General features: G+C 31.3%; 1 protein-coding gene across 2 annotated transcripts in view; it reads right to left on the bottom strand.

Moving 5' to 3' along the window:
- LOC107165775 (uncharacterized) overlaps positions 1-21,709 on the bottom strand; it is a 77,215-nt gene that overhangs the window by 17,662 nt on the left and 37,844 nt on the right. For both annotated transcript variants that reach the window (XM_089222790.1, XM_015514166.2), the window contains one exon: positions 2,158-2,260. In XM_089222790.1, the coding sequence (XP_089078916.1) occupies positions 2,158-2,260 (103 nt within the window). The remainder of the gene's footprint in view (positions 1-2,157; positions 2,261-21,709) is intronic.

Raw genomic sequence — 21,709 nt, 5'->3', positions numbered from 1 at the left:
TCAACAGGGCTAGCTCTTTTACAATATAGAATTTGGTATAAATGTCAATTATTTATTGAATAAAACAAATTTATAGAATAAATATACAACACTAAATACCTAATATAAAAAATACAAATATATAAAAATATTTAAAAAATAAGACACCAATTAACGAGGACTAACTAAAATTACAATATTTTTTTTTTTTTTAATTACTTAGCATCACGCCACTATCATCACGCTGGGTATAATCGACTTAAGCTAAAATAGCTAGTTTTTCAGAGCTCTATAAAAAAATTAGTCATAAGTTGATTTGAACTTGAAGGATGGGAAGACAAAAAGATCTTGATTCCTCGAACTGTAGGAGCTAGGGAATACGAAAATTAAACTGAGCTAAATGCTCATTGAATATAATATTACAATTTATAATTTTCAAGTCATATACGAACGTAATTTTAAACTGGGATAATAGAATCTTTAGATATGAGTACCTAAGTTATGCATTAAATCAATTATTTAAAAAAATTTAAATTGTATATTATCAAGATTGTGAATATGATAGGATAACGATCGACAACTCCAAACTACTGACGCATATTCAAGAACATATCGTACAAGGGAGCAATAAATTGTTTTTTATTGTAGTGGGATTTTTACATTTTTTAGGGTTCTCCTATTTCAATACTTTTGTGGTTTGTTTTCGTTCAACGACAGACACTATTTTTATTTCATTATCGCTTCGGGACGATTATAACAATAAAAAAAAAACACATCTGTCTTTGTGAAAGTTTAGAAGTTAAGGCAGTGTAGAGTAAGTTTTGCACGAAATAATATGAAACCGGCTGGAGTGGAGAGGATAATATTATTGTCACAAATTTTCGTGGGTATGGCGAAAATCGTGCCGAAACGAAACTTTTTAACTCAGCTATTTTGATTTCAAGCAAGCTCCTTGTCAAGCCTAGCGATATTCTCGCTCGTACAATATTAATAATTTCAAAAGATTGTTTTAATTTTCAAAGTTACCAGTCTCTGCAGCGTAAGTTCAATGGAGGTTTTTATTTTTAGATTTATTTATTATATTCTATTCGATTTTATTACTTAGAAAATTATTATGGCCCTACGATCAAACGTAACAATAATAAGCATCACCGCCATCACCATCATCACTACACCAAAAACCTTAGCGTGTTTAACTATAACAATAATCACCCATTGATTTAAAAACGTCTGAATAAAATAATATCGTTCGGACAGTCTGTGTGGTTGGTGTATCTAAACATTTTTATTCAATAAAAAACAAATTTTTTTAACAAATATAATGCGATTTGATAACTACAATTATAATAATTAAGATTCATCTAATGATCTAATTTCATTTTATGCCTATTATAGGTATACCTATATTGCTTGTATTATGTTTCTCAGAAGAATAAAGTCAGTGGAAAAAAAAACACAAAAAATGATTGGTGGAATAATCTACCCCGTCGTTTTAATACACGCAAATAGATGGCGTGTTTTGTGCAGGAAATATAGTATTATTGTATTTTGACATGTTATTATGATTTACTACATTGACAAACACCCATACCACTCATGATCATATTTGAATCCAAAGTCCTAAAAAATTCTAATCCAAGGTATTATTATGTTGTATTTTTCATATGATGTGTGGTACAAGGTTTATAACGAAATCAATATCATACCGTTGTGTATTAAATTTATAATAGTACGATATAATTAATAATTTATGGGATTAAGGTTAACAATGTTAAGAATATTATTGGTAATAATAAAAATAAATAATATTATCATATTATATTAAAATATGCAATCCAATAAATAATTAATAAACTAATGTTCAATATCAGATTTATTTTTGCACTAACAATTTTTAATGTTAATAGTCGAAAAAAGTTGTTAATTTTTTATGTTATTGATTATCAATTAGTTAGATTTCTATGTTTTATTTTATATTTAGTTATTATTAATTTAAAATCAACGATTTTAGAAGATATAACCTAATAATTGACAAAGTCCGATATTACAGTATTTTTAATTTTAATTTTTATACTTTATACTCAAAGCTATTTCCCTGATCTTTTAAAAAATGTTCGATTTTCTATAGTTATATATTTATCAATATTATATTATTATCATAATAATATAGACTCTTACCTGGAGAGTTCGAGCAAGTCGTGAGCGGCTTCCGTTTCTTCTTTGCTTCGCTCCCTAAACAAGTTTTGTTTTTGTTCCAGCTCGTAACAATACTTCAAGTAATCTGCGAATGAAAATATGAAAATAATGACTATCATACACATAATCGTACTCGGATATGAAACAAATATGTAAATTAAAATGTGCACACGGCATGCGCACCCGTTAGTAACTGTAACTGATAAGAGCGCGTTTATAAACGCATATATGCCATTATAGTCACGACCTGCTCCACCTCATCCCCTAAACACAGGGGTATGTTTCGTAGGCATCTTTACTGGCGCGTTTAAATGAATAAATAACTCGTTGTAATAATCATCACGAAAATACACCGTCGCATGTCCATAGGCGAATTTGTTGTGCCAAACACTGCGGCAAAAGACATTCCGACTTTACCTCGAATGACATATTTATAGTATTTACATAATAATATGTAATTGTTATTTAAGTATTTTTTTTCTTCTTAAAAACAAACACCTCGGCAGCGAAGGCCATTGGCTGAAAATTGACTTTTTTTATACCTAACGCCAAGACGATTGTTTTCTTGCGTCTGATTGTGTGGTAATTATAATTGAAATAAAAACCCCCAAGGAACATATTTTTTTTTTTTTTTTCATAGGTACAAAAACATTATGCAACAAATATGAAAAATTACCACTCTTGACATAATAGACGTTTCGTATGGAATAGATCAATAATGTTTAATTTGTTACGTTATCGGGAATATACGATCTGTGAGGTTTTTATAATCGTATGAAGTGCGGTGAATTTACATTTAGAATGTAGGAGAAGAACTAGACGGGCATTGAAGGACATTTAAAACGTGCTGATTGCAGTTACTCAGGATGAGAATGTAATTCCATTAAAAACTTTGGACACAAAACAAAAATCTCTGTAGGTTTAAGCCTAAAAGCAAAAGATTTCAAACTTGGACCGTGTTGAATATTTTTTTTTTGGCGATGTTATCAAATAAGTGATATTCGCTGTCATTAATTATTTCCAATATATCGTATAAACCACCTTTGAACGAGCTTGATCGATTCAATAAGACTTATTTGAGAAGAGTTAGTTCCATGGAATGGAACAATACTCGAATGTTGTCTTAACAAGAGAGACGTATAATGTTTCGAGACAACGTTCATCTTTGAACTCGTTTGTGTTCCTCATTAAGAGCCAAGATTTCTTAAAGCTTCTGAGCAAGTCTCTGATAGAAAAGTCTATAAAGACGGTTTGGTTAAAGTTTTAACGCGAAAGACCTCTAACTTTTCGAATAAGACAAACACACCAAGAATAAAATAAGTTTATTTCTTTCTGTTATTTTTGTTGTTTTTTTTTTTAATAGAATGATAAAACGAAATTTTAACAAATTTGCTCTCGTTCGGAAAGTGTATAACGCATTTTTTTTTTAAATCACAATTGCTTTGTCACGGAAAAAAAAGTTAAGTCTCAACGAAGCGCGTATAAGTGCTTTTGGCGAAAAATATTTTATTTTACTATCTCTGGTCGGTTATTTGGACTCACTGTCTACACAATTATAATATGCAGCCGAACGAGGGAATGGCACCGAATTCACCTCAGCTTCTTCCGCCGCCACCACCGCCGCCCCCACCAGCACTACCACTGTTTCCGCCAATGCAGCCAAACGGACTTACGGACGTGACGAATTCGCGTGTTGATTCACTTGCAACCTGTGGCGGTGGCTCCGAAAGCAGGTTGTTTTCGAGGGAGAGGTGGTGAGGCCGGGTGTTACACGGTTTGATATTATGATATTAATATTATTTTGTTTGCACAGTCCGCGGAATACTGAAACATCGTCAGTATAACAACGACGATGTCATTAAAATATTTCAAGTCTAATAACAACTGTAAATCAACCTTGGCCGAAATAAATAAACGATTGCTATTATTGAACGTCTGCTCGACATCATTATGATATGAGTATTATCGCCTCCAGATCCCGCGAGATTCATTCGAAATATCCGTATACGACGGAACCTAACCTTACCCGAACTAACCACATATACCGAGTCACATACATTATTTAGTAATGATAACAATATTTATATTTGATGGGTAATCAGTTAGGACATCGCCCATCGACACGAAACGCGCCGTTACAAATCAGTCTACCGGGACGAGTATCATAACGATATATTATTTACGTAACTACAACCGAAATCATTAGTCTCAGTGTCCACCTGTTGTCTCCGCGTTTAGCGATTTAATATCCGAAGCCTTACTACATAAAATTTCGTTATGTTTCTAACGAGATTTTCAATGGTGTTATTCGTTCGTATGTTTCCGCACGCGTGGTGTCGTGTCAAACGATAAAAATACTACACAAATCCCTCCCAACCATCACACACGCATACCTAACGCCGAACAAACGATCGTGTGTCGGGGGAAAACCAATTTCGTCGAGCCAACATCCGAGACAAATGCGAAACTTTAAAATATCGTTGAGAGGTTAAACGACGAAGAACATCACATCTGCACAGATGGTGTGTGTGTGTGTGTGTGTGAGCGCGCTTGCGTGCGTTTTTTGTTACGAAATTAAAATGCCACTATTGCCGCCCACTCGTTTGTCACAAGCAAAAGCCAAGGTTTAACACACGACGGCGAGGCCGCTGAACGGTCTAAAGTCTAAACGAAAAGTTATTTGTAGATGTTCAAAACCGCGTTCGTTTCGTTTACACGTGTATGTCATTGTTTTTCGTCAAGAAATCTTTACGAACGACTGTTGAGCGACAGATAATTAACTTTAAGAGTACAATACTCGTATATTATTGATGGGTTTTAATAAAAATAAAACAAAATGTAAGACTGGACTATAATATATCACCTAACCTAAACAAGAAACGGTATCAATATAATGTATCACTCAACACATGACTACGATATTATGGATATTAGTTAAGTATTACATTACAATAATTATTCAAAATATTAGTGTTTCAAAATGATAGGGCCAGTTATCAGCGACAGTGATGTCCCTAGATTGCATATCCATGACGCCGGCTAACATAATATTAATCTAATATTATAATACAGAAACGTAATGTCGGGTGATATATTATTATTATTATACAAAATTATGTACAGTTTCGTGCAATCGTATCATATATTATGAGTGACCCACTGTAATTTAATTGGAAATGTAAATTTCAAACAAAGAGGTTTTCACACGAGTCTCACGATGATGAAATATGTATAGTCTATAGCCCTATAGGTATAATCACTATCTGTCAAAATAATAAAATCTTATCAGGCGTGCAATTTCTAATGTATTATTACATTGATAGATATTAAAATAGATTAATTTTCAGTTGTGTCTTTGTATATGCATACGCAGCATACTACGAACATAGTCAACTGAAAATCAATAACTAACCAGATAATTTATTAAATTCTTATGTTAAAATAAGTTTACGCGATAAGATATCACCCTGCGCGCTAGGTATAGAAGTAAACAGATTTTTGATGTCTCAACTCCCCCCCCCCCCCCGGTACACTAAATACAATTTTTTTAATCACACATTAATATTTTGTTTTTTCTTTGTACACGAAACACAATTACTTACACAATCATATAATAAAACGAGATCTATAAACAATTACAATACAATTAATTATAACGCTTTTTAGGGTTATTTATTTCCAAAAATTAATATTAAAGTTAACACCCAACGTTGAGTATAATACAATATATTTCTGTACTAATAATTTACAATAATAAAAATAATCGAATCAAGCAGATTTAAGTAGCAAATGAGATTTCTGCAAGCTGTTCTGATGATATAAGTAAATATTTCATCTAATATATAAGTCATCAATAATTTGTACAAAAATCACCCATCCAACCTGCGCTTAAATACCTACATCTTTGAACAAGAGGATCATTCGAGATTGCCACACTCAACTCTGGATATCCACAATAAAACACATCATGTGTTCAACTATACGGTTTGAAAAAAAACACGAACTACATACATTATCGAGGTGGATATTCGTCGTCGGATATTCCACTTTTTTCTCGACAATTGCGTACACGATTTTCGTTTTAACACGTCACACACTCTGCACGACCTGTGTCGGCGACCTCTAAGCACTGTGAATCGCATATATATTATATTTTAGATATGTATGGGTGATGCATATATATATATATATTTATTGTGTAGTCGGTTCAAGCGAAAACCGATTGACACGGCACTGGTGACTGGGATGAGAAGAGTTGGACGGGTAAAGAGAGTGTAAGGATAGAAAGAGAGAGAATGGGTGAGAGAATGGAAATCTCGCTCGACAAGCGGGCTCGTTACCGCGACGAAGCGCACGCGAATAAAAGTGGTCTTGATTGAGTGGTGCCGCCGTCGACTTAAACGAACCGTGTTAAAAAGTTTACAGACGTGGAGGTATAAGGGTTAGCGTGTTAGGCAATGAGGGGGAGGATAGGAGAGAGCGCAGTTGTATACATATAGAGGAGAGGGCAGGAGCGTACGCGATGGTAGAGAAAAACGCAATACGTGGTTCGTTTATATTAAATTATTATTATTATTATTATTATTATTATTTAAATAAATATAAAGTACTTTGCCACCAGCATTCGTATAAAAATAAATACGCATCTTGATTAAAATATATGTATAAATTTAACCAAACCCAACGAGGTATCGAAATTTAAGCTATATATTATGATACAAAAAAAAATTACAAAAAGTTTATTTATTATATGATATTTGATTTCGGAAAAAATATCAAAGAACGTGCAGCCACGACTGTATATCGTTGTCATAATATAGGTAAGATTAGATAATATATTAGTGAAAATATTGTGCTGAAAATTTGAAATCAAACTGCTTATTTATTTACACCAAAAACGATAGCGCAAATTCAAGAAAATAAGATGGTATCATCCTCACATAACACTCTTTTAATTGCATAACAAATATTAGAGGTCAATTATTAAAAGTTCAAAAATTTAAAATTGGAATACAGTCATAACTAAAGGAAAACAATGGGGTGTATCACCCTGTGTAGTAATAACAACGATCAGACTCAGACAGCAAAGTTTAACCATGATTGAATCCTAAACACAATGTATAGGTACTTACGTCATAGGGATCGCATAAAGTGTATAAATAAACGATGATAAGGCCGAAATGGAAGTACTTTTATCCGAAAACAACGTTGATACCACGCATACAATGGAAGCCTATACCCATTATTATTATGATGTAAAAATTTAGAATTTTTTTTTTATTATTTTTGATTTCAAAAAAATAATATCAATAGCAAAATCCATTCGTTACAAATGGTTAAGACATATACATGTTTAAATACAGAGATAATTTAAAATGAAATGAATACATATTTTTTTTTTTATATTTAACTGAACAATTTTGTTTGTTTCATAAAATAAATTACGTCTAAGTTTTTTTCAAGTTTGGGACCAAGTGCGAAGTCCATTATTATTAGACATTTATTTTGCGCGTATTTAATATTATAATGTTTTGCATTTCAATCATTACGTATGCTATATTTTTACACATCCCTCGAATCCATCAAACCACCTACTTGAGAAGGCTACAAGAGAGAAATCGTATGATAATGATAGGGAGTGAGAGAAAGAGAGAGAGAGAGAGAGAGAGATTTAAGACGAAATATAATAAGCGTAATGTAAGCCGGTGGGAATAACGTTGGGCGAGACATCAACAGACAAAAATAATAATCGTATTAAAAATTATTCACAAACCAGAAATGAAATAAATATGTACATGGCGCGTGTCTACGCTCATAAATACCTTTTAATGGTCTTATGTCATGAGACAGGATTATCGTGCAAATCACAACTTTTTTTCACCACGTGTTTCAAATTTAACGGAAAAAAGCTATAAATCGAAATCAAGTGGAGCAGATTAATTCAAACAAAGTTTCATTTTGTACTAATTCGCAACACTGCGCTTCGTGGTTTTTCCGAGGAAATTATTATTTTGAAATTTACGTCATCAAAACATGTACTTTTCATATTACCATACGGGCGTTATATCCATTTATAATATTACATGTCATGCTAAATACTTATACGACTGTTTTTTTGTGCTATTTTTATATTTTATAATTGTTTTTGCGCTCAGCGTATAATAATCATATAATCATACTTTCGATAGGTTAGGTTAGGTTTCGTTTAAAAAACTGATCTTTGGTCATATTATAACCATCGTACGCTGGAAGAACCCATAAAAGTTTATAGCAGATTTAGTTGATCAACCGGATCTAGTAGTGTACCTACCTTACCATGAACCGCGGTTCTATCGCTTTTACGTGGCCGCGCATAGAACAGATATAACGTTATTATTTTTTTTAAATAAAAGTTTAAAAACTTTCTGAAATACATCGGGACAGCGCGCAGCTTGAAATAATGTCGCATCGAGATCTACTTAATACTCGTCATATTATATTTTATATCTTATATGTCGCTTAAATTTATTCAAAATATATTTTAACTTGGGTACATGCCATATATCATGATTATCTTTTTCGAAATATTCATCATCTGGACCAAAGGTCTCCATAATATTATGATGTTCATTCAAAACGTTATATAATAAATTAAAAAAATTAAAATCTTGACGATAAATGTTAGTGTTCATAGTTTTTATTTAACAAAATATCTATGCAAAATATTATCAATTTTTTAGTGCCCATGACATTTTTATCTCAGTTTATTTCATATTTTTTCAATATTTGAACGCTAAACATAGAGATACGCTATTATATATTATATATTATATCCGAGATTTAAAAAAGTTTTCCCTCATTCCATACTTGTTATTAGTATTATTATTATTATTACTAACGCTAAAGGTAATTCACCGCGAGTCAAGGACCTCTTTATTTAATGTCGATGTGCGTTTTATTATTAATTTTTTTTAATCGAGTTTACTTAAATCGTACGTATAATACAACGACTTGCTGAAGTGTCGATCACGTAACTTTTCAACGTAATTAAGTGTAATAATACTAAGTCGAGTTCGCATGTATAAAAATCTAATAATAAATTTGAACATGCTAATATATTGTTATGTTTTCCGGATTAATGAAATCGCGATACTCATAACATGAATAATAATAATAATAATTAGTATTATTTTTATTAGAAAAGCGTATAATTAACGCTTATTTTAGACGGAATTTTCTTGCTCAAACGTCAAAAAAATTGCGAATAATTGTTTCATGTGGAAAGGGATATTTTTATTTTTATTAAAATACATTTATTGACTGAAACTATAATTATGATAAACGTATAATTTTTGAGGTATTTTGGTGATTTTATTTTTAGTTTGGATAAATCGAAAAAGTATTATACACTGTACATCATGAATTCATCGTGTGGAGAATTTGCAATGAAAAGTAATAAATTTTCAAGATATAATTTCTCAAACAAATATATATATATAATATATATAAAAGTTCGATAGAAACGCACTGTGTCTTAATATTCGATTATGTCGTGATGATTATTATATTTTTCACGCTTAGTATAATAATCTGATGATTTGTAGCGTACATTCAGTAGAGCTTTAAGCGCGAGACGCTCGTAAAATCAGATTTATTGGGACTGAAATCAATTTTTTTCATACAGAGACGCATTGAGACTCCCCCTCCTAACCTAACACACACACAAAATATTTCTTGAAATCTTAACGCACCGCTCTCAACTCATCTAGCCCGTCTAGACGTCGAGCGTTTATAATGGCAATTTGACAGTTGCAGTATAAACTAATACGATAACGATGCAGTGATGAGTCGTAGCAGTCAATATAAATGTCTCACGCGGAAAACATTTCTGCTCGGAAATATCATAATTTTATAAACAATGACCGTAAAAAAAGAAAAAACTACGATACAAAAAAAAAAACGGAAATAAATTCATAATTATTATTGCAAAACTACTTCTGGCGATGGCAGCCGTTAAAAAATATCATCATTGTCTGATTATATTGTTAGGTATAGTACTGTAATCCACGCATTCATTGTAGTGTCTCGTCATAATCACTGCAGATAAACATGAAACAAAGTCAAACTAAGCGGATTATTGCAAATGGTCAGCGCATAAAATTTGGAATAAAAATGAAACCGATTTCGAATAGAACAATTTACTATAATACCTATTGCGGTTAATGTGCTTTTTATGACTGATGATTGATTCACAACGTGAATGTTTTTTTGAATTGAATTGAATTGAATTAAATTGAAATTAAAAAATTGAAAATATGGCTAAATCCATCTAATGTAGACAAGAAATAATGAATTGAAATTAGCTTTCAAAAATTAGGTCTATCGTGCTGATAAGATCTAAAGAAAAGTAAAAAATTTGCTAAGCATATAATATTATCGATTATTAATTATCTTTCGCACGCGCTACGCTACTACTTTTACATAGTAATTATTACAGTCACAATATGCACATACACACTAATTATCACTTATTCCACCCAAATTTGCATTATCTGCTGCACGCTAGAACTTAAAAATTGTAAATGTTGAACTCTTTAAAAATCTGTCATCATCGAATAACTTAAAACTTAAAAATTGTAATTATATTTTGCTCAATTTCAATTAAGTTGTTGATTTATAATATCGTTATACTGGTTAAAAAGTTCCGAGTTTTGTGATATGCGATAGGACACGGTCGAGTCGAATGGAAGTCACAGGCCTGCACAGCCATTATTACCATTTTATATATTACACAACGGTAACACTTTGTAAGGTTATACGAACGACTCGAAAAATATATCATACCTCAAGTTTTTTGTCAATCACCTAACTATTTCATGTATATTTTTATATGTGACGTCTCTTTAATTCGGAAATAATACAAACATTATCGGTAGACATAATAATATGTTATAACAGTGTTATTATTAACTGTATACCCTATGATAATAAATTAAATTAAATGAAAACTTACGCGTAAAAAGTATAATATTTTCGTATGAAACTAAATGTTGACGGTTTTTTTTTTTACATTATATAAACTCGGCATGCATGAGACGGCAAAAAGTTAACTATAACATAATACTCTGCTCTTGACACGTACACAAAGTGCAGTGTACAACATAATGTTTGATAAAACTACTGAAAATTAAAATTAAAAACACAAAATATAATATCATCATCATATAATACCCTCATAATTTTATATTGCATATAAATAACGAAATCTTTATCGGACGAGATTCGTTTGATCCGGTGCACCAGATTATGGTGGAGCACTCAAATTACCTCCCAAATCTTGGCAGGTATGATTTTTTTTTTCTGAGAAAATTCGATTATATTTTAAAGGTAAGTGTACACCCCTACACAGCCTTCCAAGTGGATTCGGGTATTTTATCGGATTACGGGTTTTCGCAGTAGGGTCGATATAATGCTAGCTATAGGAAATACTGCCAAAAAACAATTTTCAATTTTTGTTTGTTTTTTTTTTTTATTATTAATTTAATTATAATTCGAGAAAAAAATAATCGGAACCAATTCGAGTGTATGAGAGTACCTATGCGTTCCCAGAAGCGAGCGCAGTTAGACAATCTGTGTTGTACGATTGAGAACCTTTTACCTTTTTAGCAACACGATTGAGAACGATAGTCGGAAGATCAAAGAAACAATATTTTGTACCTTAAAATCAAACGATCGAGAACGATTTTTCGAGCGACGTTGTCTAAACTTTTAGTAACAATTTTTAGGGCCGAGATTTTGATCCAAGGGCATATTTTTTTTTGGTGTTTTGAAATTTTGCTGATTAAAGCTGATCTTTTTGTATTATTTTATTTTGCATTTCTTGACAAAATTCACCTTAAATTTGTTTATAAAATGAACGAAAATTGTTGCTTTTGCTTTTGATTTTTGATTTTTTTAAATTTTTAATCTAAAACTGACAAATAAAAATATAAACATGTTGTAAATAAATATTAATTTTTTAAATTTCAATCTTGAAAAATTCCTTAAGCTGACATATAAGTGATGATAAATGTATTTATTTTACAATGATGTTTGTGTTTATTTTTATTTATCAAATTTAATTCCACATAAGTTTATTCTGTAACCAAAAACTCAAAGAAATATAGTAATTGATATCTATTATATCTATTGTATATTTTATATTTTTAATTAATGTGTGGCAACGTTGCATAAAAGTTAGCAGGTAAAACATTCTCAATCGTATTATTAAAAAAGGCACGGCTGATAAGGACCGTTCTCAATCGTGTTCTACTCTAGACAACATTCCCCTATTTTATGTTGTAAAAATAGGTAATTGGAATTCGTAGCAGTGACCATTGCACGATTTCACACCTCGTTAACACCGTCAAGTGTATCATTACATTATCGTTATTATTATTATTATTATTATTACAAAACGCAAGTGTGGTCGGGTCGTTGTTGGAACATTAAAATGCGGTCCCAAACCGGCCGACACATTTGAAATATAAGTTATAAATCGCACGGGATATAATATAATGTTATTACTTATTACAATACATAATATAACAATATTATGTAATATATTGTGTTACAATTTAGAGCGTTAAAAAAAAATAAAATATATTTTGCCGTTTACCGTTTACCGTAGGCACGGCGCTAAAATGTGAACAAAAATAAAGAATAGTATAAACACAAGTGGACGAGGGAGACCTATCCTCCCGAAAGGCTTTTGTCCTTCCCGGGTCGACGACGACAATAATCGTGTGCATATACACGCCGCCGGCAGTGACTCCAACTCCGACGATAATAATAATAACAACAACAACGGACGACGACGACAACAACAATACAATGTACGCGACATCATTGTTGTACGAGCTGAATTTACACACGCGCTAGCTTTGCATTTTGAAAGCCAACTCGCGCGGCGTTATTTATATTAAATTTAGAATATTATTATTGTGTTTGCGAAACTCCCGCGACAGTGTGTGTATGTGTGTGTGTGTGTGTGAGCGTGCGCGAGTGTGTGAGTGTGTGTGTGTGTGTGTGCGTGCGACCTACGGTGCTGCAGCAGATAACGCCGCCGCATATAAATTACAAGTGGAATACGATCGGAGGGGTCGGGGGGTGGTAGTTTAGTGTACCTTGCACAATGCGAATTTCGAGAGAGGTGCGAAAAACGAATTTCAACCTTTATTTTTTTAACCATTGTGTGTCGTAGGTGGGGTGGATGACTCTGTGCTGCAGCAGGTCCCTCTTCCCCTATTTCTCTCTCTCACTCTTTCTCTATCACTCTCTCTCTCTCTCACAAACACACACACACACACACACACACACACACACACACACACACACACACACACACACACACACACACACACACACACACACACACACACACACACACACACACACACACACACACACACACACACACACACACACACACACACACACACACACACACACACACTCTCTCCGTGTCTGTCTGTTAAAATCTCTCTCACTCTCGTTTGTTATTGTCTCCTCTAAATGCGTTTCTGCACGTTTATCATAACAATAATTATTGTGCGTGACGATAACGGGTCGTTTTGTTTCGTTTTTATATCACATTACAATAACGTGTGTAATTCGTTTTCCAACCACGCGACAATCGGCTCGCGGTATATAACATTTCATATATTATTATTATTTGTGCTATCGTAATGCGTACATTGTTTGGACACGAACTTGAAAATCGGATACCGCATACCGGGTTTCGGGTTCTGTACCGTGTATCGCTATGGCCCTTAACGTGTTGTAGAGAGCGTTTTCCTGTATACAAAACAAAAACGTTTCTGAGCAATACACTGAGCCGTATATAATAAAATAGAATGTTATATGTTATCGATAAGACATTCAATTCTCTAGCGTCGATAATTTTTTAATCCTTTATCAAAAAAACATTCAATCGATTTACAAACAAAACGTTAGTGTTGTGAAATATTAATTTTATTCATAGTTTCCTCTAGTTTTTCAACGCGTTAGTCATTAAAAAAAAAATTTAAAAAAATCAAATACCTACCTAATGACTTCGGTGGAATATACAATCGTACCGGTAACTGGCGGTAACCACGAGACTTACACAACGTCACATTCTACAGGAAAAATACGTTTAACGAGACCTGAACTGACAATAAAAGTCGGAGATTTTGTTGGAGCTTTTATATATATAATATAATATCTTTCGTATACAGGGTGATTCTTTTATCAAACAACACTCATTATTTAAAAAAGTATTGACTTTTTTCAATTTTTTTTTTTTTCAAAATTGTAGATTTACACTCTTCTTGAATTGTTTATTATTTTTATATTTTTCACCCTTATATTTATTATATACACCACCATCAACTTTTGATTTTCAAATGGTAACCTAAACTTCAAATTTCATAATTTAATAAAGCTATTTTTTTGATTAATTATTACGTTAAAATTTTGAATTTAGCGCTAGTAGTTTATGAGTTATAGGTATTTAAAGTTTAGATTGGCAGAGTGGAGTGGTACGGGGTTACCCCGCAAAATGTTTGTCCACTACTCCGCTTGTCTAAACTTTAAATACTTACAACTCATAAACTACTAGTCCTAAATTCGATTTTTATGTATCAAAATTTTTAGAAAAATATTCTGCTTTGGAATATGAAATTAAAAAACTATGTTGCCATTCAAAAAAGTAAAAAACTTAAAAAATGATAAGGATAAAAAATATTTAAAAATATAATTTTTTAATAAAAGCGTTGGTTTTTTAACAACTTGAAACTATGTAAAACAATATTTTGAAAAAAGTCAATACTTTTATAAATAATGAGTGTTGTTTGATAAACGAATCACCCTGTATACAATAATTACAATAATTGTTTGTTGGCGATCGATAAGGAGACGGACAGCGTTAACGAATATTGTTCACCACGCGCATCATAAACGATAGTCCCAAAACAAACGTGAAACGCAAATATTATTTATTGTAAAAATATATTTATTATTATTATTATTACGATTACAAGGACGATAGCGAGTGACGTCATCTCTCGCGATGATTCGTGAGTCGAGAATTTCGAATTTACTCTACGCAGTTTATTATCGAATATTTTGTTATATTATATGAAAATAATAATATGACATTATGCAACGTCGGCACCACCATTCATAGTAATAATTACTATATGAAACAGAATAGCGTGTACCTTTCAGCATGTTGATACGCAAAACTCGATTCACATCAAAAGTATTAGAACGTTGAATATTTTAATATAATTCGACCGAGTGCAAGACGAATTAATAGTTAAAATGTAACCATGTGCGTCAATGATTTCGATATCGGTGAATCGGCTATTTATCGAGAAATTATGTTGTATTATTAAAATGAAACGATAATTCACATCTCTAATTCGAATTGTGCGTTGTGAACGTCCATTAGACGCGGAATTTGATGTACAATCGGTAATAAGAATAACATATTTTAGTGTGAAATTCACCACAGAGTTGAGATCGCTGTTGCGTCTATCAAATATTGTTAAGTCCATCGAACACTCGAGCTTGAATCATCACAAAATTGTGTTGTTTCGAAGATTTTTTTTTATATATTAATTTATTCGTGCGCTATGACTATATTGAATAATATATTGAAATCGATTGTTTAAAATTTGACAGTGCTAAAATAGAATATTATGTATGAAACTATATGTTATATAACATTGTAGCGGATATCTTTTTTAGTGGGTTTTTGGTTTTGGATTGCATTGCATTTGTGTTTGTTTCGTGTGCTTCGTATTCGTATACTATACGATATATTACAAAATATAAGACATTTCTATTTTCTTTTTTTTCCACTTAGTGAAAATGAAAAAAAAAATTATTATTGTTTTATTAGAAGTAACATCAAATCAGCTGTCAATCTAGGCAACATTAATATTCAAAAATAATCGTATATACATTTAAAATTCAACAAAATATTGATAAAATGAAAATATGTTTGTATTCAAATATTACTGAGATTCCGTTCGAATGATAAAATGCATGATCTTCAATAATAATAATTATATTTATACTTGTAAAACCACTTTACAGCGGACCTCTTATAGGTTGAGAATCTTCATACTACGGAAAAGAACAATAACAGTATCATGTGTAACCTGTTATAATATACCATATATATTTTATCCTCTATATATCATGAAAAATAACAGTTAGTATATTTTAGCGATTACGTAGTAAAGAACTCTATACACTTTATGAACGGTAAAACACTAAAAAATATCGATCACAACTACAGCACATGATTATCGTTTCGTAAATAGATAAATTAAAGTATATAATATATTTATAAATATCACGGCCCACTCTGTCTACATTAATATGTCCTTTACGTCGAAAAACTTCTTTTTTTGCGCACCTGTACGGAATAATTTAAAAATCTCAGTTACAATAAAATCGTATTTGTTATATAATAGTATTATACATGTACATCGTTTTATGTACAAAAATATGGACCGGATGATTAACGATTTTTATTCTTTGGGAAAATTTGTTATTCAATTACTGTCCGGGCTGTCAGGGGGATGCGTCGTCGTGGTCTTGGCCGTCCCGCAAGAGAAATCTTTATTAAAAATATTATAATATTATACTCTCGAATATTCTGTGTATACGCCAGATACCCCTCCGCAAACAACAACAATGTCGAATTGTAATAATGTATGACATTATTATTTCTTATACCTTACATCGCTGTCCAATTTTATTCACGATTTGTTACACCCTCTCCCCACACCACGATACTCCGCCACGGGTATAGACGATGAGCGCCATTGTCGGAGAAAATAATAATATTTGAGCGGTCGTATACGTCGTATCGAACTCTAATGTCTCGACTCTCGAAAAATCAATTGTACAAACAACGGCGTATGCAAATATTATCGTGATTTGAGATGCACACGGCGGTAATTTAAAAAACGCTAATATAATATGTATATGAGACACAAACATTCGCTCAGACGATATATTTTATAATCTTATACAGAGTGATTCACCGAACATGCTCAAGTAGTTATTCAAAGTATGAAATTTGAACACACTTACATATTATTATTAAGATCATAATCCCGAATTGTTGATATTTCTTGTGCTTCCTAACAAGTCACCCTCCTTTTTACTGAAAATTATTTAGCAGGTCATTATTTTTTATCATAATAGCGTATCAAAATCAAAACTCTAATGAGTAGTTTTTGGTTACCTACCTATTTAATTTTGTGTACTGAGGAAAAAAGTTCAATGATATTATTGGTATTGTGTTTGGAACATATAATACATAGAGTAGGGGTGTCTAACCCGCGGCCCATTGTAGATTTTGATGCGGCCCTCATTTCAATTTAAAATCCATGAATTAATTGTATAGGTAATATAATATTACGAGAACAAATTTATTTTAAGAATATAAAATTATAAAACTTAAAATAAACTATAAAGGCTGATTCACACGTCCGTGTTTTTATTAGTATATTAATACTTGTAAAAAAAATATTTCTGCTAATTATTCGGTATAGTAAAATCATAAAAAAATGTATTGTTGTATTATAGAATATAATTTAATCATTAAATTCAAGTTTAATACATTCAAATGTATTATTATTTTTAAAAAAGTATGTGAAACAACACTAAAAATAGTGTTACCACTAGATGACTATTCTCATTAAATTACTCATGTAGACAACTATAAATTATTTACCACATATTCTTACTGTTCTTAAAAGAAAAAAGTTGTACATTTAGTAAAAAAAAATAAAACTAAAAATAAATACATAAAAAAGCTAAATAGGTTCTATATATTGAAAACAAATAATAACGATGCATCAATTATAATATTGTACGTTAAAAACAGAGCCATTTTCTGTGACAATTAAAGTTTGAAACAATATTTCGTGCTCAGACGACCATAATATTATTTATTATACACCTCCGCAATGCGCAGCGGGAGTACCGCAACCAAGGTACAATACAACGATGTGTTGATGTGGTATAAATGTGACAGTATTATGCGTATGTGTTTTATGGTGGTAAACTCGATCGCTATCGTCCCATCCTTGATGTATCATCACCAAGAGATACGTTGCATACTTAAGTGCCGTGGGAAACCATCAGCTGTCGTCATATAGCGAGCAACCGTATTATTATTATTTTTTTATTATTCAAATAAATAAGCCTCGACGTCTATGGCCATTGGCATACAAGGAGTTTAAATTTAACAATTTTTAAGGATACAGTATTTCGATATTATATAAACAAGAACAGATTATAAACTATTTTTTATAAGATTGGTTTTAATAATTAAAAAGGTCATGATCATGTGACTTATGGTATCTGGATGGAAAACTTCCGACATGATATTTAACCATATATCCTCGTGTGTTTTAATATTACACGATCCCGAGATCAAGATGTATTAATATATTATAATAATATAATTTCAAAACTTTTTTAAACACAACTATAATTATTAATTATGAGATTTTTTCCACCAAAAATACTATCAATCTGATAATATAATATAATGGTGGTTTAAAAACATATAAATTAGTAGGGCCAACATTTAAATGCACTTGGCTAAAAATTCCGTTAAAAATGCAATATATATTTTATACAATTTTATATTTTAATTTGGAATTTATAAATAAGATATTATTATTATTTATTATTTTATTAAAAAAAAAAAAAAAAAAAAACCTGAAAGAAGTCTCTTCTGAATTCGTTTACTTAGTCATGCAATTGTGAAGAAGTAGATGATTAATTTATTTCGAACATTTTTAACGCAATATTTAACACTATTAAAATAAAATTACGAACATCAAATAAAAATACGCGTACCTAACACGACCGCGATGTACGTAAGTTGACTAATGATTGTGTTATTTGTCCGAATACGGGTGACGCTCAATAACTATTACAATAAGATGAAAATTGAATCGAAAAATAAAGATCGACAGTTCGCATGGAAAACAATTTATTTTAAGATAATATTTTGAATAGGCTAAATTTTTACAGTATATTGAACAAATATGCATTAAAAAAACCCAACAAAATGCCTCGATAACGCTAAATATGTCCTGAAGACAAAAAAAAAGTCCGAATATACGACAAAAAAAATAAAAAATAAAATGTTTAGCCTTGTAACACTCATTACATGAAACAAATTATGCACTTGAAAAGCATATTGTCTGAGACCAACCAAAAAAATATGCACTTTGCATTGAAATGCGAGTGGGCCCTTATTAAATATTAATTATTGTACTCGCTTTATATTCTGGACAACGGCCGAATGTTTATAATATAAGGCTTCCGACGATTTTGACTGCAAAACTTCACTCGTAATATAATATTATGATGGTTTTGGACACGTCTTGCACTGCACCCGTCGAATATTATACGATTTTAAAATAATGTCAAGATAAATGTATGAAGCGATCAGTAGCGGAACAATCATCGGTCAAATCAACTTTTCAGAAAACTGTACAAAGCGTCCATTTAAAAATTTTTTTTTCCATTAATCACTATTGAAAATACGTAATCTCCCTTCCATGAATTCGATTTCATGGAGAAGTCAATCTACGAGACAAATGGATTCGCCCGGCTATTCCGTAACGTTGAACTCATCATGACGTGCCTATACCTAGGTATAATAATTATACGTATAATATACGACCTAGGTATAATGCACGGTTATAAAAACTTCAAAACAACACACTGTGCCATCATACGTGTTTCTCTTAAGCGCGCGAAGAATTTAATCTCGAACGTTAAAATATCGCAGATTCCAAGAACGTAAAGTTGATTATTGTAATCGTCATACAATCTAATAATACAAATTCTATTTTATTTTGTTTCAATTTGTTCGCCATCATAATATGACCTCGGTCTTTGACGCACGTTCATTTTTTCACGACACTAATCACACGTATAATATATAATTATTATTGCCAAGCAAAATAATACTTTGTTAAGTGAATAAAAACAGTTTACCGTAACGTCGTGCAAAAAACTGCGACCGAATCGATTATTAATATTATACATAATTTCAAAGTAAACGCGTATAATTGTGACATTGTGTAATATTTATTTGCCTAATATATCGAAATGATTATAAAATTCGTACTACACGCGATTGTCATTGGTATATATAAAAAAAAAACCCGATTTTACCTAAATCATTAAACGCCAATTTAATAATAATATTATGATACGATGTAAACTTTGATATCTTTCCGATATATCGATCTAAGAAATTATTTAAATTGTACTGTTGACTTGTATCAAAATATGATGAATACGCATAATTATCATATGAAAGCAAACACAAAACTTTTTTCGTTACGATATTAAAGTATTTATCTATGCCACGTGGATCGATGGCCACTGTAAAAATCGCTCTGTTTACTAATAGGTAATAATTAAAGGTATAGGCAATACAACTGTATTAATTAATTTAATAACAGTCGCAAGCCAGAAAGGGGTGTGTTTTTCCATACCTACCAACGTTCAATGTAATAATAAACGATTGAGATATCATACTTTTAAAACGAGGCGTGACCAGGTGGCTCTTTTCATCGTCTTGTAATAAAAATAGCAATTAAAGTCGAACTTTCGTGTTAAGTACGGTGAAAAAATAAAGCGATTATCATGCTAGTATATTACTACGGTATCTCTGCGGCACAGACTCGACTACCGGACAAAAGCTATTTATGTACAGATACAAATATATTGTACAGATACAAATATATATAATGAAACAGCTATGCGACAATTTCCAGAATAATATTATCTAATAATTACCATCGTAAAATGATTTTGTGCAGAGTACTCAAACGAGAAAATAGCGTGAAAAAACAACTGTTCAGTATTGACGACAAATATTTATTGTGAGTTCTGCTGCTGCTGCCTTTGTTAATTCGTGATCGGCCGAAGTTTAAAAATAACCCCATCAGTTTGAAATTGCATAATGCAAATACACGAAAATAAATCCACAATGATGACGTAGAACACGATAAAAATTAATAAATTCATCTTATTCAATACAAAATAACAAATATTTATTGTGATGTATGTAAATCGTGCGAGAGTAGTCGCAAGTCGCAACTACATATCGGCTATCGATATCGTATCGATATCGAAATAATACTTAACAGTTGCTTAAACATAGTAAGCTTTTTGATTACAAATATTTTAACCATACAACGAATTAAAACCAAATCCAAAAGAATACGAGAAATTTATCGTACAAAAGGTTGGTATGCATTCCATACATGGATCGGATACTCTTGTGAGAATTACAACGTTTGGCTATATACAAAACATGTTTTATTGCACTATATATAGTGGCGTGCAATGTTTGATGTAGAGTGTTTGGCCCGAAAGAGTTATCGTAATATAGCGAGGAATAGATAAGAGACCACTGCAAACATAAAACTATTTACCAATTAATTAAGAAGTGAAAAATACACATAATTATATA

Source organism: Diuraphis noxia, unplaced genomic scaffold (assembly GCF_037042655.1).
Source record: "Diuraphis noxia isolate RWA-SAM2 unplaced genomic scaffold, SU_Dnox_SAM2 contig0003, whole genome shotgun sequence".
Lineage (NCBI taxonomy): Eukaryota > Metazoa > Arthropoda > Insecta > Hemiptera > Aphididae > Diuraphis > Diuraphis noxia.
Note: the sequence above shows the minus strand (reverse complement) of the source record. Positions and strands in the feature narration are given on the sequence as shown.